The sequence below is a fragment of the Ictalurus furcatus genome, chromosome 16, assembly GCF_023375685.1.
Source record: "Ictalurus furcatus strain D&B chromosome 16, Billie_1.0, whole genome shotgun sequence".
In the NCBI taxonomy this organism is placed as follows: domain Eukaryota; kingdom Metazoa; phylum Chordata; class Actinopteri; order Siluriformes; family Ictaluridae; genus Ictalurus; species Ictalurus furcatus.
In genome coordinates this window covers 6578107-6603048 of record NC_071270.1, presented here as the reverse complement: position 1 = coordinate 6603048, position 24942 = coordinate 6578107, and the positions used below count along the sequence as shown (strand labels likewise).

Genomic DNA, 24942 nt, shown 5'->3' with positions numbered 1-24942 from the left:
TATTATGTGCATTATAGCAGTCATAAACAAGTACAAATTCCATAACATTTATTTTATGTTTATGGGGACACAGAGGCTTAATGGTTAGCAGGTTTGCCTGACACCTCAGGGGTTGCGAGTTCAATTCCTGCCTCTGCCATGCGTGATGTGGAGTTTGCATGCTCTCTCCCTGTTTCAGGGGGTTTCCTCCAAGTACACTGGTTTCCTACCCCAGTCCAAATGCGTGCATTGTAGGTTGAGTGGCATCTCTAAATTGTCCGTGATGTGTGAGTGTGCGCGTGATTGTGCCCTGCAGGTTGTTCAAGATGTCCCCTGCCTTGTGCCCTGAGTCCCCTGGGATACTGTAAGCTCCAGGCTCCCTGCGACCCTGTGTATGATCAGCGGTACAGTAAATGGATGGATATAATCCACATCCACATTCCAAGTCGTTACTATAGAAGTGATAACATGTTTGAACAAGTGTATTAATATAAACCGGTGATTTGCCTTGCGGCCAAACTATTATCTGCGCTGCTGTTGTAGAAAATTAATCAACAACTTATGACCAATCAGAATCCAGATTTCAACAACCCAGTTCCACACATCAAGTTGTTTTTGACTAGAAATGAATGAATGAATGAAGGCTTAGCTCATTTAACACGATCTCCTTTTGCATAACTTCCACATGCTTCTTTATCTCCTGGGAAAACCTCAGGACGTGTTCAGGTTCAAACTTGGCCTTTTATTTTCCCATGAGCGGTTCACATCAGCGTGCTTTTGTGATCCATTAAAGATTTTTACACTGACCTGGAAGGTGCTGAAGATCAGCCAATCACAAGATGCGGGAGGCGGAGCGAAGCCTGTTGCTCTGAAAGGTGACGTACACTTCCTGGCGCATGCGCAGACGGGTGGCGAGAAGATGGTGATCATCAAGGAGTAGTGAGTTGAAGTGTTATAGTTCTAACTAAGTTGCTCTCGTTTGGGGCGCGCGCGCTGCCTTTCATTCAATGTGGTGTACATGAGATGTAACATGTGCTCGTTTTTTTTTTTTCTTCATATATAATATATATTTATATATATGCTCTTGTTTGTTTTTTGGTGTCGCTTGTTTGAGAGGGTTGCCTCGGGTGGTGAAGGTGGATACCGGCTTGTTTAAGGCCCAGCTTAGCCGCATTAGCATCCTAACCCTTGCTAGCATGCTAATTCTGTCAGTGAGGAAGGAAGCCGAAGGGAGAGGGGGAGAGAGAGAAAGCTCATTTTAGCCGAGCTTTCCAGCTTGGACTCGTGAAGCCGTACGCTGTGAGAGCTTAGAAAGCATATATATATAAATAAAACGTCGCGGCAGACATTGAGTTCCACGAGAAATGCGGCTTTTTATAACTTTTTTTTTTTGTCCAGTCGCGCTGTCTGTCAGTCAGTCTGCTTGTGAAGCCGCGAAAACGAAACTAGCGGTTTAACTGATTCTGAGCTACCATTCAAATCATTAGGTAGGGAATAAACAACTTCTCGTGAGTTATTGGTGTTTTTTCCCCGTTTTATCGTCAGGGCTAAGCTAGTCATTTATTAGCAGTTTGTTCGGGCTACTAAGAAAACGTGACGCAAGCATCGCCTCCAGCATTTCCCTGTAGATTTACATGGTGTGCACACTTAAGCTAATTATATTCACTTCAGTCCCCCAGGGAGAGTTCGCCATTCCTCTTAGCAAAACCGTGAACTGATTTTTTATTTATTAAACGCTTTTAACACACTGCAGCTTGACAGAAATCCAGATGTACATTTAGATCCCAAACTGAGTGGCGACAGCGGAAAACAAAAAAAAACAGCCCCAACAAAAACCCCTCCCTGAGACGCCATGAAGAAGAAACTTTAAGAGGAACCAGACCCAAAAGGGAACACATCCTCTTCTAGTGGGGTTATAAATCATTCCTCTTTTGCTATAAAGTCATACAGTATAAAGTGTGTCGTGGATGTTCAGTATGAGCTTCCTTCATTGATTTGATTATGAAAGTCAGTGTAAAGGAAGAGGGTGTGTTCAAGGTTAGCCCATATGCTGGTTGCAGAAAGTTTTCCAGCATGTGGCATTAAAAAAAAAAAAAACATAATAAAATAATTAATCCGGCTCAGCTCTATATTTCATGGCCGTATTTCAATCTACATTTATTTGACTTTTTTTCATTTTTTCCTCCAAAGTTCTACTCTACTCCTACACCTCTTTGTGTTGGACCAGTGTCTCGCTCGCTCGCTCTGAAGTTTCCTGGAACGTTGCAGTTTGCATGCTGTGGTTTTGAGCTTGTACAGCGTTGACGTGGCCTGTGGTCTGGATTTTGATTATTCGTAAAATAAATAATCAGCATTCGAGCTTTGCGATCAGAAAGCCACGCGTTCGGCCGGGCTCGGGATTCCGTGCGTGTGTGAGACGAGCTCTTTCTTCACCGTCGTCACACAAGATGGGTTTAGGATTAAATGACGCAGCTCTTTATTTACTAGTTGCTTCAAATTCATGTCAAGTTTGAAAGTTTTTTATTTATTATTTTTAAAAAAAATTTAAAGCCCAGAATTATCCCACAGGCTCCAAAATCTGGTCCTGTAGAGCCCTTTTTCTTGCACATTTGAGTGTATTCGCTGTTCTAACACACCCATTATAACCTTTATAACATTAATATGTTTAATGAGCTGGATAGTTAAATCGTGTGTATTAGACAAGAATTAAAAACACTCCGATGAGTTTTTCCAGGACCGGGTTTGGGGAAACCTGTGTTGTCATGTTTAATATGACCGTGATTGATGACTTGAACCTTGTCATTTGAACTGATACTGTAACTGTGTGTGTATTTCTCATTCTGTTCTCTGTGTTTTATTGCACAGCCGTGTGGTCTTGCCATGCTCGGTAGAAGAGGTGAGTGTTCCCCTTCTTATCTCTAATTTGACATTTTCTTATCCCCAGTAATGTCAAAAGAGACTGATAATGATGATGTAACAGTTTAAAACCAAAAAGCCTTCACGTTACATTTCCTGTGGTGGTGGTGGTTTTTTTTTTTTTTGCACAGTCCTGCAGTAACTGCAGTGTTTCCTAAGTCTTCTGTCATACCGAAAAACCCCCTTTTGTTTAGCAAAATGTCTTTTAAAGTTTGCATACTTATACAATTTTTTTGGATAGCCTTTAAGAATGCCTTGGACATAAGAAGAACATACTAAAATCGTTTTCACGGTCGGATCGGGAATCTTTCGCAAGGTTGCGATGGATTTTAACAGGAAACACAGCGAGCACGTCACTGTCACCAAACTTATTAACTAATTTAGAAAGACTGGAAGTGTTGCGGACCGACTAACATCTGTTGACGAAGACACGACTGACGTGCTCTTGACATAAATAGTCCCCTATATATGAAGACTTTTGGGACCCCGTGTATTTGAAGTGTTAAAAATTTCATTCAAATATACAACAATGCACTTAACTGTAAATTTGCTGGAACTTTTTCTAGGGGGAAAAAAAATCGAGCAAAATGTGAAAGAATCACCAAAACTAGCACTTCATCAGATCACTCACAGGTCCCAGTGTGTGTGTGTGTGTGTGTGTGTGTGTGTGTACCGCAGGTTACATTTAACACAAGTTCACTTGTGTGCGGTGGAGAAAAGCTGGTATTAGACGCCCCGTGGCCACATGTCGGCCATGCGCAGGATTTACATCTACATGCTCCGAGTGGAACGCTTGAGGGCTGAGCTTAATGGATTACAGATTTCGCAGCATAAACATTCAGCTACAATTGTGTTTCCCTACTGTTTACTGCTGTGCTAATTTGCTAACAGTTGCCATGACTGAAGTAGCACTTTGTACCAGTCTTTGTGTAAGATGAGACCGGTTCAAAAGAGCCTGGTTTATAATGTAATCTGGCCAATATGCTTTGTACTACATCTAAATGAATCTCTTGTTTACCCCAAAGCAGCTGTCCATTTCTCTGGCTTCACTATGATTTGGTATTGACAAGGGTACTATTGTATCTCCAAATCACAGAATGTAAAAAAAGCCGGCTTTCTGTACCATAGCCTGTGTGCTATCACACCACACTGTCAAACAATACAGAGACTTGTATGAAAGTGCAGGCCCCTGTTCTTAATTAGGATAGACCCATTAAATACACAATTATGTTCATTTTTTTGTCTCTTACAGCCCCAAAGCCTTTACCTTGTACCTTACACGTGGATTTTATGTGAGAGGCGACAGTTACAGTTACATACTTAAGTGCACTGATTTTTACTCGGCTGAATGAAACGAGCAGTAAACGACATGCAGGTTTAATCGATCTATTTGTATTGCAGCCTGATCGTTGCCCGTACTTGTAGCCTTTAGTCTGTATTTGAATGTCAGTCTATTTGTTTGTTTCTTTTGACCACAGATTTCCTTGATGGTCTGATGGTTGAAAGACTTGATGGTTGCAAATGATAGGAGAATTCCATGTTAATAGGCTTGTAATTGTGTTGTCTTTTTTTTTCTTCACCTGACCACACAGTACCAAGTGGGCCAGCTTTTCTCCGTGGCTGAGGCCAGCAAAAACGAGACTGGTGGTGGAGAGGGCATCGAAGTGCTGAAAAATGAACCGTATGAAAAAGAGGGGGAAAAAGGACAATACACGCACAAGATCTACCACTTAAAAAGGTTGGCGAACTGTTTGTTTATTTTAATAAAAAAATTTAAAATAACTCTTGGGAGTGTATCAGCTAAAACAGAGTTAATGTGATGCAGTAACTCACCATTACTCTTCTCACACGGTTTACGTGTATAAATTATTTTATACTACAGCACTGTTGAATTCTGGAGTTTAACAGTAGTTCTGGATGCAAGACAAATCACAACTTTATATTAATGCACTCGTTCTAATATGTTATATTTCTATAGTAACAGCACAGGGCTTGTATCATCACCACGTAATCTAAGCCTAAAAACAATCAGATTCAAAATCTGTTATTTAACAAAGACAGCGTATAATGTGGAAAGTTATTTGTTAATAAATAAGAAAAAAATCGCAATTGCTGGTGGATGAAAGAGGAATAAAAAAAGAAAAAAACTTCGGGACTCCTTGGCTTGTCGTTCTTTTTTGTTATATAATGTGTGCGTATTATTGCAATGAGTTTCTAGTGTGTGTGTGTGTGTGTTTTTTTTTTTTTTCCAAAGTAGGAATTCATCCTATAAAACAGTGATGTATGATTGTGAAACTGCAGCTTCGGTCATAAAACAGGGAACAAAAAGAGGAACTGTTGTAATGATGATGATGTGATAGCTGTTCTCTAATCTGTGTCTTTCTTTTTTATTGCCACAGTAAAGTGCCTGGTTTTGTGAAGATGATCGCACCAGAGGGGGCTCTAGTATTCCATGAAAAAGCCTGGAACGCCTACCCATACTGCCGCACTAGTACGTTTTGCCTTCAACCCAGTCACACACCCTTTTAATCTCTCAAACCTGTGTAAACTCTAATCACTTGGTACTAAAGCTAGTATTTTACTATTTTAAGAATTTGTCATGAGCCTCTGGAATCAAATATTCTCTTAAATTTGGTGCTTATGGATCTAAATAACAGTAGCGTAGTTTCCAGTGACTGGTTTTGAATTATGAAGTACTGTCCAACTAATGACTGGCTTATTTTTTTATTTATTTTTTTTCCCCCCTTCTGTATTTATTTATTAATTTTATTTCTTTCTGCCACATTTCCTGCTTGCTGCATCATTGGCTTCAGTTGTGACGGTGAGTAGTGTTAAATTTTACAGTCTGGCGTCAATGACTTCTTTTAGATTCACTTGCAGTTTGTATTCAGTTTGAATTGAAAGGTGTAGTTACTTAGATTACATCTTACTGTAACCCCTGCTTTTGCAGAATGAATACATGAAAGATGACTTTATGATCAAAATTGAGACATGGCACAAACCAGATATGGGCTTCACGGAAAATGTAAGTGATGACACACACTTCAAAACACACCAACTGCTGCAGTATTATTCCTTTTATTCAGTCTGGTGGGGTTTTTTTGTTTTTGTTTTTGTTTTTGTTTTTGGGTTTTTTTTTTAAACCCTGAACTGATTTCTTAATTATCATTACCTGACTGTGTTCATGTTCTCTAACTAGGTACACGCGTTGGACCCGGAGACGTGGAAGACAGTTGAGGTCGTGCACATCGACATAGCAGATAAATCACAAGTGGAGTCTGGAGTGAGTCCCCAAATATTCAATAATGATCACTTATTATTAGTCATTTGTTAAATGTGTATTATTTTGTAGATAATAGACTAGTTCAGGCTCTACCGGTTTCACCCAGTAGTTGCTGTGATTATTTTTTTAATTCTGACATAAACCGATACGATACAACGTACAGCAGGCATAAACAAACTCTGATGCTTTTTACCCATTTCTGTAAAGTTAACCTTGCTTATTAAACCAGTAGCAAGGAATTGACTGTTATTGGGAAATTGGTCCTGCTCCAAAGAAAGTCTAGAGGCTAAAGAAATGTTTTGGCAAAAATTCAAACTTGGTTTTCTCTTCACCCCAGTTGTTGTCATTCAGCCAAGACATGTTTGAGTTTAATGATTGCTTCTTTAGTTTTGCACTGGAGCTGTGGAGCTGATTCAGCGAGTAAGTAAAGGAAGTATGCACATCATGGACAAAATCCTTTTTTGTAAATATATATGCCTACAAACGTGAAATATCTGCCTCAGAACTCTCTAATCTAGTTTGTAAATAATGTCCCACAGCCATGCTGGTGATTTTAAATACAGTAGCATTGGTGAAAACCGAAGACACAAAACATACATTGTCTGCTTGGCTACATGTGGGCTAAATGGAAAAGTGTATTAATTTTCTTTTGGTGCTACCACCATTTGGTTCATTGTGTTCCTGCTTCCTAAATGACCTTTTTTTTAAAAATTATTTTTGAGTAAAGGGGTGACTAGAGCTCGGAGGATTGCGGTATATTCTTGCTTTCTATCGTTAATGATTTAAGTGGATCAGTTTTGGGGCAGGGTTAATCCTAGTTGCCATCTGTGCAAGGTATTCGGTGTACAGGTCTTGGAGATTAAAAGGCAGTGTGTGTGACCGAGTATGTTTGTTAAGAGTAGATGAAAATCCGAATATGTCTACTCTCTGATATGGCGAATCTCTACTTTATTGCTTTTTTTTGTATTATTATAAAAAATGAAAAAGAAATGTTACTATGCTTAGATCTCAGATCAAAGTTTACACATGTGAGAAAATAATGCGGTGGTGTGTCCTGCAGGACTATAAACCGGACGAAGACCCCGCACTCTTTCACTCGGAGAAGACCGGGCGAGGTCCACTAGGCCCAAACTGGAAGGTGTGAAAACTGCTACTGTTTTATATTTGTTTTGTTTTTGTTTCCAGTCACTTTCACAGTGTGTTTATTTCAAAGATGATGCATAGTAACTGCTCACTTTAATAGAAACACCTGCACACCTATAAATTCATGAAATTCATCAATCTGAGGGCAACAGCACAATGTGTGAAATAAACCCCATCATAATGGGGATAACGTGATCTCGGTGATGCTGACCATGATATTGTTGTTGGGGCCATATGGGACCGGCTTGAGTATTTCAGAAACTGCTGAACTGGAATTTTCACTCGCAACCGCCTTTAGACTTTACCAGAATTGTGTGAAAAACACAAATTGAACAGCGGTTCTGCAGGCGGAAACGGCTTGTTGCTGAGAGAGTTCAGAGGACAATGGCCAGACCTGTCTGAGCTGACAGGAAGACTATGGTAACTCATAACACAGGAGATCCCAGGAGATCAGCAGTTTCAGAAATACCCAAACCAGCCTGCTACAGTCAAAGGGTCACATTCCCCCCCCCTATTCTGATGTTTAATGTGAACATTAACTAAAGCCCTTAACCTGCATTATTTTATACATTGTGCTGCTGCCACATGATTGGCTGACTGGATAATTGAACAAATAAGCAGGTGTGCAGAAGTTCCTATTAAAGTGCCGGGTGAGTGCATGTGTCCATAGGAGTGTGTGATATGACACAATGCCGTGCTACTTAAATGTTTTTAAAGGCTGCTAACAGGTTGTGAAGGAGACACTCATTTTAGTGGGTGGGTGGGTGGGTGTCAGTGCCACTCGAAACTCAATGGGACACAACTTTCTTGGGTCTAAATTAGTTCTTTAATACATTGCCATCATATCATCCAGTTTAGGTCTGACTGTTTCACGGTGCTGTTTAGATTGTAGGACTTCTGACCTCCATTTATGTGCTGGATAATTTGATTGATTTTTTTTAACAGGCAGAGCTCAGTGCAAAGACGGACACTCCACGAATGTGTGCATACAAACTCGTCACCGTCAAGTTCAAGTGGTGGGGCCTTCAAAGCAAAATAGAGCAGTTCATCCACAAAGTAAATATGAGCATTCACTCATTCTCTTTTTGAAATTTTGTTTTTTCTAGTCTGCTCAAAAGCAGGGTCTTCTGAAGTGTTGTATGATGTTCTCTATGTGCACTTCAGCAAAGGTACTCCGAGGTTCCTGTGTCGTTTAAGCCGTAGCTTGTTTATCGTTGCAGTCCTTGAGAATGTTCAACACGCTGTAGCTGTGTCGTGTTGATTTTGAATGAACGGAATTGACTTTTTTCTGCTCTTCTCTCTGCAGCAAGAGAAAAGGATCTTCACCAACTTCCACCGGCAGCTTTTCTGCTGGATCGACAGGTGGGTGGAGCTCACCATGGAGGATATCCGGCGGATGGAAGCCGAGACACAGAAGGAGCTAGAGGAGGTCAGACCTGTTTCCAGAACAGTATTTTCACATTTAAAAAGCACTGAAACGGGTTTAACGGTAGTATTATTTGGTGTCTTAATAGTGCACCATTACATTACGTGAGTGCAGGCATTTATGTGGGTGACCTCCACATTGTTGCTCCAAGTGCGGAATGACTACAGCTGATTACTACATCAACAAACCTCTGTCAACTGCAACCACTGCTAATAAGTTCAAGCAGTCCTAGGGTGGCCTGACTCGGCTGCTGATTGGGGCCTGATGGTACATGTAGCATGTGGTTAAGGTGGCTACTTCAGTCTTTGTTGTTGTAAATGTAAAACGTGTTGCTGTCCAGGAGCAGTTAAATCTCATGCAGTTTGTGCTTTGTCTAGTAACACCGTGCTTAATAATTATATTGCATTTTCAATACACAATCTTAGCTATGACTTTAGAATATTGGGGGGGGGGGGGGTGTTTTTGTTTTTAATCAAATTCATGAGTTTTGTTGTTAATCTGTTTCCAGTTGTTATTCAGCCCTAGTTTTGAATTCTGCTAAATTACCAATCAGGTATATGATACTGTGTGTTTAATCATTAACACGTCCATGTTTTCACATCAGGTCTTAACTTAATGAGAAACGCACACTTTGGCACTTTAAAGGACTTGCAGATCTGCTCAGTATTGTTTTCTTCTTCTGGTTGCCACTGGCCACTCTATAATATTCACTATTTTCAGTGTATGTTTTTGTTGAACGTAACCCAGCACAAAGAAGGCTGGTAATTGGCCCAGCTTCTTCCTGTCAGCCTGTTAGAAATGCAATCCAGCCGTGCGGCCCCTCCAAAGCCTGACGCACTCTGTGATCATTTTCAGCACAGAGCCAAGGAAAACCACAGACTTTTCCACTCCTTGGGAACTATTGATCAATACTCTCTCTTCCAAAGGCCCAAGGCGTAGTCTGGTATTACTTGAACTCTAAGCAGTAGTTTGCCAAAATTAATAGGTAATATTGATTCTCAGATGGTCAACTTTCAGTCTCATTAGTCCCATTCTGTTATTATTTAAGTTTTAAAAATGGACGTTTTTTCCCCCTCCTGTGAACGTGGCAAATATGATGGAGTTGGAGCCGAGGTACTAAGCCCTAGCATTGAACAATTTGTTTCTCTGCTACTATACCTCTGCCAAGTTTAAACTGTGCTGATTTTGCCTAATATTTAATCTGATAGTTTAGTTTGGCTTTGTCTCCCAGACCCAAGATCTTCCAAGTGCTGCTTTTCCAAAGCCTATTTGAGAGTTTGATGTTAATGATGATGATGATGTCCTCCCCTTTCTGTAACCCTTTCCTCTTTAAACCAACCAGGAGTGTTAAAGCGACGTCACTGTTTTGTGTGTGCTAACGAGCTTCTGTTTTGTATGTAGATGCGCCATAAAGGCAAAGTAAGAGGCACAACTGCAGCTGAAGATTAGGGGTTGGCCATCTGATAGGCATACAGGTGGAACGAGATCCGTAAGTTTGCCAGGACTCGTGGCGTCCGTGTTTTGCGTGCTCATCGCTTGCAATCACTCCTTCTTTAATGATTTCACTCATTTCCAAGCACTGTCTCCATTTAGGTTTACCACCAGCAGAAATTAGGAATACATCAAGACACCAGCTTACAAGAAGGGGTGTCATGAAAAGCCTCTGTCATGTTTAAAGATTAGTCAAAGCAGTGATTATTCCCTAGAGAGTGCTTAAGGCCGCCAGACGTGTTGGAGTGTTTGCCAAGGCCAAGAGAACCTGCACCACCCAACAGGAAAAATCAGAAACAGAGGTCTGAGCTCATCTACTGATCATAACTTCAAAAAGATCAGGGAAAAAATTGGATCAGGGATCGTTATGAGAGAGCACAAGTTGTTAGTCCTGCGGATCACAGTTTAATGTTTTCAATAGCAGAACATGACTGATCCAGCTATTCAAGACCTCAGGAGCTGAGAAAACTTCAGAAAGCTTTATTGGAGCAGGGAAAATTTGGGCGAACAAATAGTACTTTACAAATAGTAATTGACAACCATTGAGTTACAAGTTTATGTTCTTACTTTAGCCTTGTGAACCACAATGGAGGCAGTCACTCCTCTACAATCCTCAGACTGCTTGTACATGGTGCCAAGCAAGTAAACTAACAATCATTGTCTTCCTAGCTCTCAGTCTTCTTCCTTTTGAGATTTTGTGACTCAACCTTTTTCCTCAACCACGTCTTTTTTTTATTATTATTTTTATATGTATATATAAATCTCACATTCAGTATGGAGAGACAATGCTCCGCTCTGGCAGTGCCATAATTTTCTGTCTACAGGCTCACTGTACTAACAAACGCTCTATTTCTTAGGAAGGAGTTGAATGCTTGGGTACGTTACACTGGCTTCATATTTGATCTGTTGTTCCTCCTTCCTCTTTTCAGCTGTTCACTGTCCCCTTTTCAGCTTTCTTTGCTCCAGTGCTTACGAAGTTCGTCTGGTGTCTGTTACTAATCATCCATTACTAAATTTTTTTCTTTTTTAATTTGCAAAATATGAAATGTTTATCTTCAGTGGTCTGTGTGAGTGTACTGTGTACATTTCATTCTCTTTGAAACCACTTCTGGTCTTACAGATGCAATGCTGAGGTAGGTGTGTGAGAAGATCTGTTCAGCTCACTGTTGGCACATTAACTCATACAGGTGCCAAATGATGGAATGTATAGCATATGTGTCCCAAAATGTACAACAGCTCCAAATATCAGTGCTGCTCAAAATAGGCTTGCTCTTTGCCCTTCACATTTTTCACCTTCCCCCTCCCCCCCTCCCTCGTCTCTTTCAGCTTCGTAAAACCGGTCAGGTACGAGGCACCAGTGCTGCTCATGAACAATGAGGCAAAACTAAAGAATCCTGCTGCAATTTACTGATGAAGGAATGACGATGCGACACACAAGCGACGATGGCCTGTGGCGTGTTCGAGTCCTCCACCAGAGCGATGGGAGCATCCTAAACGATCAGTAGTACTGTAGCCTTGTCAGCATCTTACTCAGCACACCAAACAGCCTCACACTGACACAGAGACTCTCACACCTATAATCTACTTGCCTATAATTACTTTATTGGAGAATGGTAGAACTTGTGCTTTGGTACTGAAAATTTATTGGATTATTTTAGAAATAACTACGGTTTAGTGATATTCCTGCAGCAGAGTTTAAAGGAGTTGGACCAATTTTAACTGTTTGATATGGTAATATCCCAGTGTTAAATGTAGGTCTCGAGGGTTTTTTTTTTCTTGCTGTTGTCTTGCCATTTAAACTTTTTTTTTTTTTTCGCCCTCACATTTTTCTCTTCTCAGATTAAGCACTTGTCAGTGGGTTGAGGTGTTTTTATTTTTTCATTATTAGTAATAATCATGGTTATATTTTAGCCTGTTATTTAGTGGACTATAATAGCTTTGTCTTTGTTGTTTTTTGTTTGTTCTAGAAAATATTATGCTGTTGCATGAAGGGAGTAATCTGCAGCTAGAAAAGCAAGCGCACGCTCACACACGCACACAATTTGCCATCAATCATTCTGTCACATTGGGTGAAGCACACACAGACCATATAACCTCTTTGGTTAGTGGCTTTGCATGAGTTTAGCTATGCCATGACGGAGCAGGTGTTTTTTGTTTTGTTTCGTATCCCTTCCCCCCCTCCTTCTGGAGATCTTCCTGTCCTCAAAGGGGCCTCCGTCCTCAGCACTGAACGGAGTGTAGATTCAGGCCGTTTATTGGAGCGTTGATTCCTTTCAACGATTCAGACTAACTACCAGTGCAATTACTGCTGCTTTTTCTAGAGCTCTTAGAGATAGTGGTTTGCTGCTAGATCTTGAATGTCCATGAATTTATTAGTGCTGGCTGAAATGCTAATCCTCCAAGATCAAGAGTCAAGATTTTTTTAGAGCTCCTAAAAATAAAGAAAAACTGCTTCGAAGCTTCATGCATGTATGCTTCAAATTTTTATATATATATAAGACCCTACCTGAAACAGGCCTTCTGTGTGACCCCTCTCATGTCCGCTTTCAGTCTGGTGTCTTAAATCGCATTAGCCAGCGTAGCAAAAAAACCAAAACAAAAACCCCAGTGGTTAGCTTTCTTGCACTGGTCACGCAAGAGACCGAACCTGCTATACATATACAGGGCTTTTTTGACGTTTCCTCTACAATGTGCTTTAAATAGTATGTGTACAGTTTTCTATCATAGAGACTTTAAGAGATTGGTGATATTACATTATTTCATTATGTTCACGGGGAGGTGAGGGAGAGAGACACAAAGCTGTACAAGATTTTTAAGCGTAGAATACTTTTTATATTTTGTAGTCTGAGTGATCGGCCACAGGAAAGGTGTACCTGATGTTCTGTAACCCTCCCAAGCTTCTCACTTCTCCTCCTATTGATATATAACGAGACATTTATTGACGGGACGTGTTCAATTTGAAATGAATCTTTTTGACATAATCATTAGATCTGTGTTTTTTTTTTCTTCTTCTAATTTTTTTTTTTTTATAGAGTAACCTGACATGTTTACACTGTTATGAAATTTGAATGAATTGCTGGAGTTGGCAGCATCTTTTTCGGGTTCAGTCACTAGGTGAATGCCAGCCTCAGTGCTATCAAAAGTTTAGTTTGAATGCAGAAACTTCTCTCGTAGGGCTTTGTTTACTTGTTTCATTGCGCATCACAGTGGAAGCCATGAGGAAATTCCTCTAAATCCGGATTGATTGATCAGTGCACTGTATGTGTTTTAGTCAAGCTTTACATGAGACTTGTGGAGAGGCCGGAGTACTATCATACTGTTAGAGTTTCTCACAAACTCTTTTGTTCACTTTTATACACTGAACACACTCTAGTGGTAGGGAGGAAACGAGGGTTTTGAACATAAGGATGATGTATAAATCAGATATACTGTAATCATGTGATCATAACGGAGAATTTGAGGAAGCTCTGTAATTTAGTTTTGTGGTCAGTTGAATTTCAGGGGAAAGATCAGTGAATGTATAATTACATTTTTAAATTATTTTTATTTTTTTTAATTGGACAAAAAGGTCTAGATAATGGAGCTGAATGGAACTGAATATGTAATAAATTTCTCAAGTCTCTTTTCTCAGTCTTGACATCTTTTTTTTTCTTGACGTGCTTTGCTACACGAGTTGACGTGGAGGGGTGTGTGTCCACTAGATGGCGCTGTGTGGCTTTAGCAGACATCCTCATGCACATTGCGTTTTCTAGCAGTTTTAAATATGAACTTTTAAGAAATATAGTGCAATACATAATATTCTGCATTATCGTATATCACATTAAATTGTACTGTTTATTTATGGGAATGACGCATATATTATGCACAGCTTCCCATTTATTTCTTCATTTCAAAGCTTTGCATAAAGTTTAGCAACGCCATGACATGAGACGTAATCTGTGCGTGTATATTAATACCTTTTATATATTTATATAATATATATAAAATCGATACACTGGGGGTATTTACAAGTAGACAATCTCACCCATGCATTCCCTTCGCCTCCAGTTCAGATTATACACTGGTTTTCCTTTGCATCCGTGTGGGCGGGGCTTGACACAAACCCCGCCCCATGCGCACGGACGCCGCGTCCGTATTGGTGATCACGCAGCGCTGGGATAGATGAGGGAATGTCAAACTTGTTGCCGACTGTAGAGGTAAACACATAAAGAAAATCGGGACAACATAAAGATGAACGGTGCGTCCATCAAGACCCTTGCGGGTTTTAAACCGAGCGAGCCGCCGCTCTAACACGCGAGTAACCGGGACTTGAGCGTCCACCTCGCCGCGCTCCGTTACCGGGAATCCGGTGACAAACCGCCGTGTTCCGGACATTCAGCCTGCAGGCGAGAGCCGCGCGCGCACGGACTGTTCCTCGACTCCACAATGAGACAAGTTTATCTTCGTGCAGACGCAAAAATGACAAAGATGGCGGAGTAAACAAGCTCTTCCACATTTCGCAACATCTCTGCTCGGCTTCTGCGCGTTTGGGAGCCTGAGGATGGGTCGTGTGCCGCTCCGCGCTGCGCTGGTTTCACTGCCGCTGCCTGCAGCCTTATTCCCCGCGAAGTCCCGTTAGTGAAGCTCTTCTGAACATGTGCGTTTTTCAGGCTTTTATCTTTAAGCTCGTGTGTGTGTCCTCTTCCTCAACAAAAGGACCAAAGTTTTTCTCGCTACGTCGATTTTACGGCGCCTGCCCTCTGTTTGGGGCACCGGAGGTACTTCCAACTAATTTCACATCTAGTTCCTTTACACCATATCATAAATAATGATCTAGAATTATTATAAATATATATACACTGTATGCTCAAACAACGATTTGACATTCATATTTTAAAACTATTTTATACCCCAGCCATTGCTTCTCAGATCATTTGACTAGTGACTTATTATTATTTTTTTTCTTTTTACCTGTTAACAGCATGGACCTGGTTGGAAAAGAAGAAATTAATAAAAAAAAAAGTGAACATTTTGGAATACAGAAAATGGGATTAGTGATCATTTTGGATTATTTCCATTGATTTTTTTTTTTGTATTATGTGTGCTGATTGTGGGCTTTATGAACAGTAATTGCACAAGCCTTGTGCACAGTAACAATGAACACTAACTATAACAGTTCTGGATTTGACATGAAAGCACCATCAGTAGGTGTAGAGCCAGTATTGGGCCCTTTGAACGAACCCCCCATGCAGGGTATCGGCTTCACGTCGGGTAGAGAGCAGTATGGATTCCAGCCTCACAGCCATGGAGATATGCTCAATATCGGACTACAGCAGCAGCATCAGCTCCATATGCCGCTGCCTTTCAACAACCAACAGCTTAATCCTGACCAGCCTTCACACCCCTACCAGGATGGGGTCACCTCCTGCCTGCATGGGGACAGACACGTTGGCTTCAGTGGCAGCAACACAGGCCACCAGCACATGTTCGAGACAGAATTCAATCATTTCACAGAAGCTCAGACGCGAGAATGCCTCTCGCAGCAGCAGCAGCAGCGGCTAGCCAGCATGCCTGATTATCAGCTCCACGGCCATCCTAACGGTAATCACGCCGTTCCGGCCCCGTGTTTGCCTCTAGACCAGTCGCCCAATCGGGCCGCGTCCTTCCATGGTCTCCCATCCTCCTCTCCCGAAAGCAATAGACTGGAGCACTATAGACTTTTCCCACAGGGAAGGGTAGCGGGGTCTCAATACTGTTACCCATGCGATCCTATCTCTGGACATTTTGATATGGCCGGATTTTCTACTCCTGACTCCACTGAACCCAAATTGTCCTATTGTGAAGCAGGGAACCAGATTGTCGGAGGTAATTTCCCAACCTTCAATCAAAGCGGCTCACGAGCTCCTATGATTGGCGGTTCTAAAGTCGATCAGCAACTACCTCAGCAAAACACTTATTCAGAGAGGTTTGGGAACAGGGGGAAATTGGAACCAGGGGTCAGTCCTAGACATCACCTCATGGCCCAACAGAGAGCAGGACCCATGGCTAGACAGAACCCTGGCTCCCCTGTCCTTCCCCGGTTGTACCACACGCCAGAGTTTGTTCCAAATAGTCCGGACATGCAAAACAATAACGTTGTGCTCCATGGTCAGCATGGCCAGTTGGATCATCCCATACACAGATTAAATAACCACAACATGCATCCGTTTGGGGAGCCCATGTTTAATCCCCAATTTGGACCTCAGCCACCCCATCAGCAGCATCTCAACTCTTTCCCCTATTTAAATATGGCCAAGAGGCCACGGTTTGATGCCCCAAATGGCTCTGCTGGGGAGAACTGTCGCCCCCTGAGAAGTGGCTTACATAATCGCCCAGGCCTTGAGAACCACCTCTCCCCCTCTGCCTTCCCTACTCCCATGGGGGAATTCACAACTCACGTGACGGATGGTTTTCAATCAGGCCCCCCACCGCTGAGCTGTGGCTCACATCAACAGCAGCCACTGGCTCGCCAGCAAAATGCAGCCATGATGATCAAACAAATGGCATCTAGAAACCAGCAACAGAGAATGAGGCAAACAGACCTGCAGCCTATAAGTCAGCATGGGGATGTTACACAGAATGGCATGGTCCACAGAGGACCGATTGGTGGCATGTCTCATTTGAATTTTGACAAGAAAAATAATTTTCACGGAAACTTTGATACTCAGAACCACCACCTACCTCACGAAAACTCCTGGTTTTCTGACCCACATCAGCAATGTAGGGAAACTAACATTCATGGAATGGAGCAATCACAAAATGGACATGATATTTTTCGATCAGGGGTCACAACTGTACAGATGCAGTCTTTAAATTCACCAGGGCCACAAAATCAGTTTGAAAATAGCATGAACAATCCTTTGCAGGTACAGACATCTGATGATGGAACAATGCAGCCAAACGCACCCATGAACAGGAGACAGGGTGAATTTGGAGGAGCCGCTATAAGACGTCAGCACAGTTTCCCTCCTGGGGGCCCAAATCAACAGGGAACCCCTCAAAGCAATCCTCCCGGTTTCAACTCCTCACCAGGGAACTATCCCTCCCATCCTGAGTACATCTCCAGCCAGCACCTGTCAGTCAATAAGCTTGGGGCCCTCTCTTTGGGGAATTTAAACAAAGCAAGTACAAAAGACAGTGTGTTTGGCCAAAGCTGTCTGGCGGCTCTCTCCACTGCCTGCCAGAATATGATTGCCAGTCTGGGGGCCCCAAACCTCAATGTGACTTTTAATAAGAAGAGCCAAAATGAGGCCAAACGCAAACCAGGTCAGGTGGAGAAGGACATAAATAGCAGTGGCAGTGTTGGGGCTTGTGGCCCAGGAGCAGAGTATTTCCAGAGCAGTGCTTCTCAGAATAGTCAGACGCCTTGCTCTGGGAATAACAACAATGCAGCAGCGGGTCAAAGTGCTCTGGGCCAGATGGCGAAAAGGGAAGCTGCCACCCTCTCCCCAGACAACACTGTGGATTCTGGGAACGAAGGCAAAGGAGCAATCGGCAACGGCCGCGGGAGAGGGAAGAGAAGACGGGACAGTGGACATATAAGTCCAGGAAATTTCTCCCCATCATGCAGTAACAACCCTGTGGTTAGTCCAGGCCAGCAACCAGCATCTTTGGGCATGGGTGCTGAAGGCCGAGGCAGAACACCTGAAAGCGTCCTTGTCTCCCCTTCGTTCGGAAAACCTGACCTTACAACCTCAGTGGATAGTGGAATTCAAAGCATGGGCAAGTCTGATGGTGTTTCACCCTGTATGGATTATCTAGATGATGCTAGCCCTAACTACGGCAGTGAGGATGTTAGGACCAACAGAACCAGCCTGAAGTGCAGTTCGGACAATAGGAGTGGCTATCCTGACACGCCTTGCATGGAACAGGTGAGGACACCACTGGACAGTTCAGCCCAGGACGAGGTGCATCCTCTAGAGATTCTTCAGGCTCAAATCCAGCTGCAGAGGCAGCAGTTTAGCATCTCGGAGGACCAGCCGCTTGCAGGAAAAACTGGCAAAAAGCCAGACTGCCAGTCTGGACTTAACGGAGACTGTGCCATGGCAAGCTGCAGCCCAGAGCCTGGCAAGGGCACTGTGAATACCATTGACCTTGACTCTCTCATGACAGAGCAACGTGCCACCTGGTATGGCCCTAGCAACAAGGCTCTGATAGAGGACTCTAGGAATGGCAAGTGCATGGGATTCTGGGACAGAGCAAGAGGCCAGAGTGACAACAAAGAAGGTAAACACAATCGACTCTCAGTGAGAGCATGATGAATTGGTGGTTTTATGGGCTGTTGAATTTACTGTGATGACTTAATGGCTGGATAATGAACAACTTTAGGTAGCTTAACCTCTAGGGGTTTACAGCTAATCTTTCTCAGAGAAATGGGCTTTAATTAGCACACTTTGCTACACTCTGTCTGGTGGTGACAGACACAGCATGTAAAGATGAAAATGTGGTCCATTTTTTGCTGGAAGGCATCAATGTGTGGGCAATGTGCAATTTGTGGTGAAGAAAAGGTTCAGGCCACGTTTGAAATAAAATCCATGGCCATTAAAACATTACAGGCTATTTCCATGCTCATAAATATTTTTTTTTTTAATGTATACAAACTATAATGCTTAGACACACACACACGCACACAAAAACCCATTACAAATCAAACTCTGTAATGTTTAAAAATGGCTCTGCAGCTACTCTGCATGTTCAGACAATAATACCATTGTTTTGTCTGTTAAGAACAGTCTATAAGGTATAAAGTTACTATTAATATTATTATTTATTATTATTTTTATTATTATTATTACGTGGTGTAATTTTACCTTTCTGTTTTAGCTGAGAAACAGAACAGAATTAGCTCCAAAAAATATCTATTATAACAAAATATTCATTTGTACACCGTTAATTGTGTTCCCTGGAATATTACAATAAATTCATTGATTTTAATGAATGTTTTGAGGAACAGCTACACTTAGTTTAAAAATCAAATATGGCGTTTTAGAAAAACCCGGAAGGCTCAGCCCGGAGAGCTCCTTTCAGTGATTCTGTAGCATGTGGTGTGGTTTTTGTTGTTGTTGTTGTTGGTGGTGGGTTTTTTTTTTTTTTTGTTTAATCCTGTCAATTTTCCTATTAAATCTGACAAAATTAAGAAATAATTGATTACATATTTAATTGATTAGATATTTCAAAAAAGGCAGGCTATGATCATTTTTGGGTTTTACTTTTTTGGTTTCTTTTTTTTTTTGGTAGCTTTTTGAATAATATAGGAGGGTTCGGAAAGCTATTTTAGTTTTAACGAGAGGGGATTATTTTGTGTTCTCTTAATTTTCGCATTTCGCATGTTCTCTTTTTTTCTTTTTTTTCTTTTTTTTCTTTTTTCTTTTTCCCTGTGGTGCATTATAGCAGCCCTAAAACCAACGTTTGTCTGATTTATAGTGGCTCTAGTTATGTGTCGTGCATCATGTGACTATAACTAGTGATGCTACAACACAGCGCCGATTCAAATTTAATGTAGAGGAGGATTAGGTACGAGACGAACCTTAATGTTTCAAGACACTTGCTAGGCAAATGTCTTTTTTTAATTTTTTTTTTTAAGTTTATTCACATATAATGAATACGCTAAAAAATAAAACTATGTATAATGTGTGTTAATAATTTATGGCATAACAAGGTGCTAAAATAGACAGGACATGAATTCATCCTCAGCCTTTTCCACTACAGGAAAACGGACAAATGAAATGTATAGCAATGTGTCTCTGATTTTTATTTTATTTTATTTTTTTCATGTTTTGATGTTGGAAGCTTCTACACAAACTTTGAAATTTTAAAATCGAATATTAAAATAAGTATATATATATTCTGAGAGAAATTATTAGTACAGGTTATTGGCTTAGTCTACTTATTTGCACTATTAACGCTTATGCAATGGTAGCAATTGTAACTGCATGGTAGATCTCTGTATAACATATTATGCCAGTGATAATGTAGGATTCTACAATTTGTGTGTGTGTGTGTGTGTGTGTGTGTGTGTGTGTGTGTGTACTAAGCATGCTTTTAAAATTCACTGGCTAAGCAGTAGCGATTGTCAGGTGTGATATTTAAAGCAGTCACATTTCAAAATACCAACAGAACTGCAGCACTGAGAATAAACACACTGCAAAAGACTCATAAAATCCAAACAAAATCTCACAGACTGGAAATAGATTAGGATAAATAAGATATGATAAATAAGAAATAGTTTGAACAAGGTTTTGTGATTGTAAATAATAAATAAGTAATTGTATTATTATCATCATTAATAATAATAATAATAATAATATAATAATAATAATAATATAATAATAATAATAATAATAATAATAATAGTAATACATGGGTTAAGGTTCTCTTAATTAATAGTATTTACAGCTTTGGTGAAAATGACCAAAGCATAATCTTGCATTTTAATACACCATATGTAATGTTAATGAAGTAATGATATTAATTAAGGTTTGTGTTCATTTCAAATAAATAATATACCGCTTAATTAGCTTTTGTTTTCTCCATTCAGGAATAAAAATAAACCTGTAGCATAAATTAAATTACTAAATGGATGACAAATTCCTTGATTTAACCATACAAAATGCATCAATTAAGAGATTATATCTTATTCAGCGTGAATTTATTTTTTAATCATGGAAAGGATAAACATTAGGTTTTTCAGGTGTTCGTTATTTAGTTAATGTCACATCCAGAACACAGTTTTCTGCCAAGGTCTAAAATCTAAAAATGTGTCATCACACGTGTGCGCGCACACACACACACACACACACACACACACACACACGCACACACTTGAAAATATGCTTGTTTGACGTATCAAACCTTTGACGAGTGGAGATAATCAGTACACACTAATGAACAGAGAGCTAATTAAAACTCATGCTGCTTATGATTCTGTCTGCCATGACATCTGGATCCACATCATTCACACTGAAATTCAGAGTAACACTTTCTTCAGGCAAGAACTCTGCGAAGGTCCAACACCACGCACACACGCCTTTAGTTAGAGGGGTGTTTCATGAACTTAAGCGTGATTTACCAGAGCATACCTTTTATGGGAGTGTTTGTCTATCAGAATGAATTAAGGTGCTTGACGCTGCCTGCCAGAGCTACTCCGGTACATGGTCCTTTTTTTCCATTAAGAACATAAGGAAAAATGAAGATCTTGTCTTGGCATTTTCCCCTAGGGTTTTGCCAAAAGGGAGGTCTATGCTTGCACAAATGCATCAAGGAATCCAACGTTTTGCTTTGATTTATACACGTTTCCTCCCTGCAACACCCTCCTCCTTATTGACCCTTTCTGGAGGATGTAACTAGGCTCAAACCACTTTTCTGACCAATTCTCTATAGGCTTTCTCTAGCACGTAGCAGTGTTATTGAGCTCAGTTGATCTTTTTCATACTTTTCCATTTCAACTCCCAATGAAATGATCATATGTTTCTGAGATCAGCGAAGTTGCCTACGAGCTGTATATGGAGCAGAAGGGTGTTGCTGTTGCTGGTCCATATGCGGAGGTTTAGTGCCTGTAGCGTGCTGGCCAAAGAGAGCGTGTTTGAGAGCCAGATGGAGCAGTTAACCATCCAGACAGCAGCAAGCCATCCATGCTGGGCCCCTCAGCTGGCCTGAGTTCCCAATCCTCCTTCTCCCCCACTTTTTCTCCACTCGCTCCCTCCCTTCTCCAGCCCCTGAGCTCATGAAGGCAGGCCCTGTATGGCCCCAGGCCTCAGATGTGAGACTCCCTCAGTGCATTTCAGGCCTCTGAAACACTGTGAAAAGTCCTTTCATATCCCTCAGCTTCACTTCCCACTTACTCTGTCGAATATTTTTAGGCAATTTCATTCAAATTTGTCAATAGAAATTCGAACCATATAACAGTATATAAAAACAGGTCCAGGAGGGACTCGTTAATGTAAAAGTGAGCGCGAGTGCCAAACGCTGCCTGTGCTCTTGTGTGGGGAGGCGCCCACAAGACCCCCGCGGTTCAGTTGGCAGGTGTTTAGAGCTTTGGATTAAACTAGCCAACAATGACAGGTAGACACTCCAAGGCTTGAGTAATAAAATCGGAAATCTGGCCCACTGAGATGATTTGCAGTAGAGTTAATATTCTAATTCTAGCATGTTTCCAATTGAACCCTATGATATGATCCTGCTCTATCTCACGCTCTCTCTGTATCTGTGTCTTTCCCAAGGGCATGGGTAGGACCACTTGTTGGATATCCCTCAGTGGCTCCTCCCTGAGTCGCCAAAAAGGTAACAACTGCATATTGACTGGAAGCCATTTTAAGGCATCTTTCAAATTGAAAAATGTATGAGAAAGACCCATGACTAAATTGTCCTGCCTGTGCTGTCTGCAGGTGCTGTTCAAGATTGGTGTAGGAATGGAGGAAAACCTGAAGGAGCCCAGTACTTGTCTCTTCACTGCACAGGGAGATTGAGGGACGAAGGATCCACTAAAGTTCTCACGGAGCACCCGATATTCAAATTCAAACATCCAAGAGCAGCTCCAAACATTTGGGGGTGGGGGTCCTTCCTGCCTGTTTCTACCTAACAGATCACTGTGGTGGTTAGTCTTTGGTCCTTTTATTTTCACTGATAATTGGATAATGTCTTCATCAGGAACAGTCAGGCCACCGCCATCTCACAGTGTGTGTTCAATGCTGCTAGGAGGCCACACATTCTGAGTCTCTACTGGAAGCTCCAACATAGAGACTGAAGACTGTGACTTAGGAAAGACAAGCACATCAGATTGGAATCTTGGACGGCATGGCCGAATCGCTTTTAACAAATGTTTTTAAAATCCTTTTCACCATTTGTCCTCTTTTCTAATTTTGTTTTGATTACCTCAATTTAAAAAAAAAAAAAAAAAACTTTCAAGTGAACATCACAATATTTTGAGGTGTTTTTTTTTTGTTTGTTTGTTTTTTTTTGTTTGTTTTTTTGTTTTTTATAAATGTAGTGACGTTGATGAAAAGCTAAAAATATTTCTCCTCATTGAGCATACAGAAGAACTTCTCTTTTGGTTTCTGGCTGTTTGAAATCATCCAAAACCTTGCTGGAACACTATTACTTTCCTCTATTTATTTGATCCATTAGATCATTTTTGCGATGAACATTTTAAATATATATTCACCACATTTTATCCATCACAGATGGAAACTTGGCTGTGATATCAGATGTCTGTTTTGTCCCTCCTTCTGCTGTTTTAGAGTTAAAACAGAAACTATTCGCAGGAGAAGAACCACTTTCAGTATTGTGTTAAAAACGCCTGGCAGTTCACTTTGGTCCTCAGTCCTGGGTTTTTCTGACTGTGGTGGGTCAACCTTTTGACTTTGAAAGGCCAGTGGGGGTTCCCTTCTCTCCATCCTGCTTTTGGAAATCTGATATGTAGGCTGAGCTCATCCCTTTGTGGCGGCCTGGCCAGTGTCGGAATGCCATTGTTTCAAGCCGATACTCTTCTCTATTTGGGTTTTCCCCTTCACTCGGCCTTCATTGACATACTGAGCTTCTCCCTGCTTTTAAACTAACTGGTGCTGAATATGTTTGGCCAGACTTGGCAGCCTATTCAAGCAGGGACAATAGCCACTGACAAAAGACTTCTCCTTTTAAGAAAATGGGTGTCCTTCTGGTGATTCAGAAGATCTTTAACCAGTTTATTGGTGTTTGACACCTCAGTGTTTTCCATGCTCTACCTCTTTCCGTGCTTATGATTTTAAGATTTGTTTTTTTTTGTTTTGTTTTGAAGTTGACTTTGCTTTTTAGTCATGACACCTCGTCTTCATCTTTAAAAAGGCCCTTATCTTTCATGTGGATTTTCACAGTGTGAAACCTTTTGAATGGACTTATACACATGCGGAAGTGGCTTTTTAAATTAAAAGCGGTTGGCATTAAAAGCCAAGAGCTTTTACTGCAATATTTACAAAGCTAAAATGGTTTTCTTGTAGAATGTATAGGAAATGTAAATAAACTGTATAGCAACTGTATAATATGGATTAATTGAGAAATATGTTGTAAATCATTGTTTTCTGCACCTGACACTCATCAATATAAAACGAATTGAGTGCATTAATTATTTGTCCTTTGTCATTTATATTTCAGTGTACCACTCATTTAAAAAAATTTATCCAATGTTTTTGTTTCTTTAAGGGTCTATGAAGGTTGAGATACAGCCTGAGAAATAGTGGGTTCATGTTTACCCTGAACTAATCTTAAACAGTGGGAAAATAGTTTTGGAAAGCAACTGTGAAGGAGAGAGAGAGAGAGAGAGAGAGAGAGAGGTTATTTAGTGAAGTCAAGGGATACTTTCAGTGATGCCTGTAGCCAGGCTTTGAGGCGACTATGTAGCGTGCCTCATTCATACGCTTTACATTAATTTGTGAGCTACAGCCATGAGATATTCAAAAACAAGCACACTAAACACAGCTAAATGTTTGTTCTAAATGTTTGTATGTATGTGTGTGTGTGTGACCCTCTCAGATCATCAGAGTGACAGACTTTTAAAGATGACGGTGTAGCACTGTGCAAACCCAAGTTTTTTTTTTTTTAGAATCTAGCATATGCTTCTAATTATAGACGGTTGCTGCTAAATGTACACCCTTTTCAGCTGCATCAGACTTGTGTGCGGTGCAGAAAGAGTTAATGTTACGGTGTCCTCTGGCTC

At 41.0% G+C, this 24942-nt stretch overlaps 1 protein-coding gene across 4 annotated transcripts; it reads left to right on the top strand.

The window, feature by feature from the left end:
• The first annotated feature begins 874 nt into the window (after positions 1 to 874).
• Positions 875 to 23159, top strand: pitpnb (phosphatidylinositol transfer protein, beta). 4 transcript variants are annotated; one of them, XM_053644557.1, is made up of 12 exons: positions 875 to 918; positions 2845 to 2875; positions 4488 to 4633; positions 5295 to 5386; positions 5709 to 5716; positions 5846 to 5920; positions 6095 to 6178; positions 7239 to 7316; positions 8267 to 8377; positions 8628 to 8750; positions 10149 to 10236; positions 11565 to 13865. In XM_053644557.1, the coding sequence occupies exons 1-11, from the start codon at positions 899 to 901 to the stop codon at positions 10194 to 10196; spliced, it is 816 nt and encodes a 271-aa protein (XP_053500532.1). In that variant the 5' UTR covers positions 875 to 898; the 3' UTR covers positions 10197 to 10236; positions 11565 to 13865. The 4 variants fall into 4 exon arrangements, 2 of the variants coding, with proteins under 2 accessions (XP_053500532.1, XP_053500531.1); XM_053644556.1 differs by lacking the exon at positions 10149 to 10236; XR_008388051.1 differs by lacking the exons at positions 875 to 918; positions 2845 to 2875; positions 4488 to 4633; ... (6 more) ...; positions 8628 to 8750; positions 10149 to 10236 and adding exons at positions 10246 to 11425; positions 15199 to 18482; positions 22475 to 22535; positions 22640 to 23159 and having other exon boundaries at positions 11565 to 14995.
• Positions 23160 to 24942: the final 1783 nt, after the last annotated feature.

What these genes read in the sequence shown, in the direction of transcription:
- pitpnb (XM_053644556.1), top strand. Translation starts at nt 899, where the DNA reads ATGGTGATCATCAAGGAGTA. An exon ending in TGCCATGCTCGGTAGAAGAG is followed by an intron (nt 2,876 to 4,487) that starts GTGAGTGTTCCC and finishes CTGACCACACAG; the next exon opens with TACCAAGTGGGCCAGCTTTT. An exon ending in CACTAGGCCCAAACTGGAAG is followed by an intron (nt 7,317 to 8,266) that starts GTGTGAAAACTG and finishes TTTTTTTAACAG; the next exon opens with GCAGAGCTCAGTGCAAAGAC.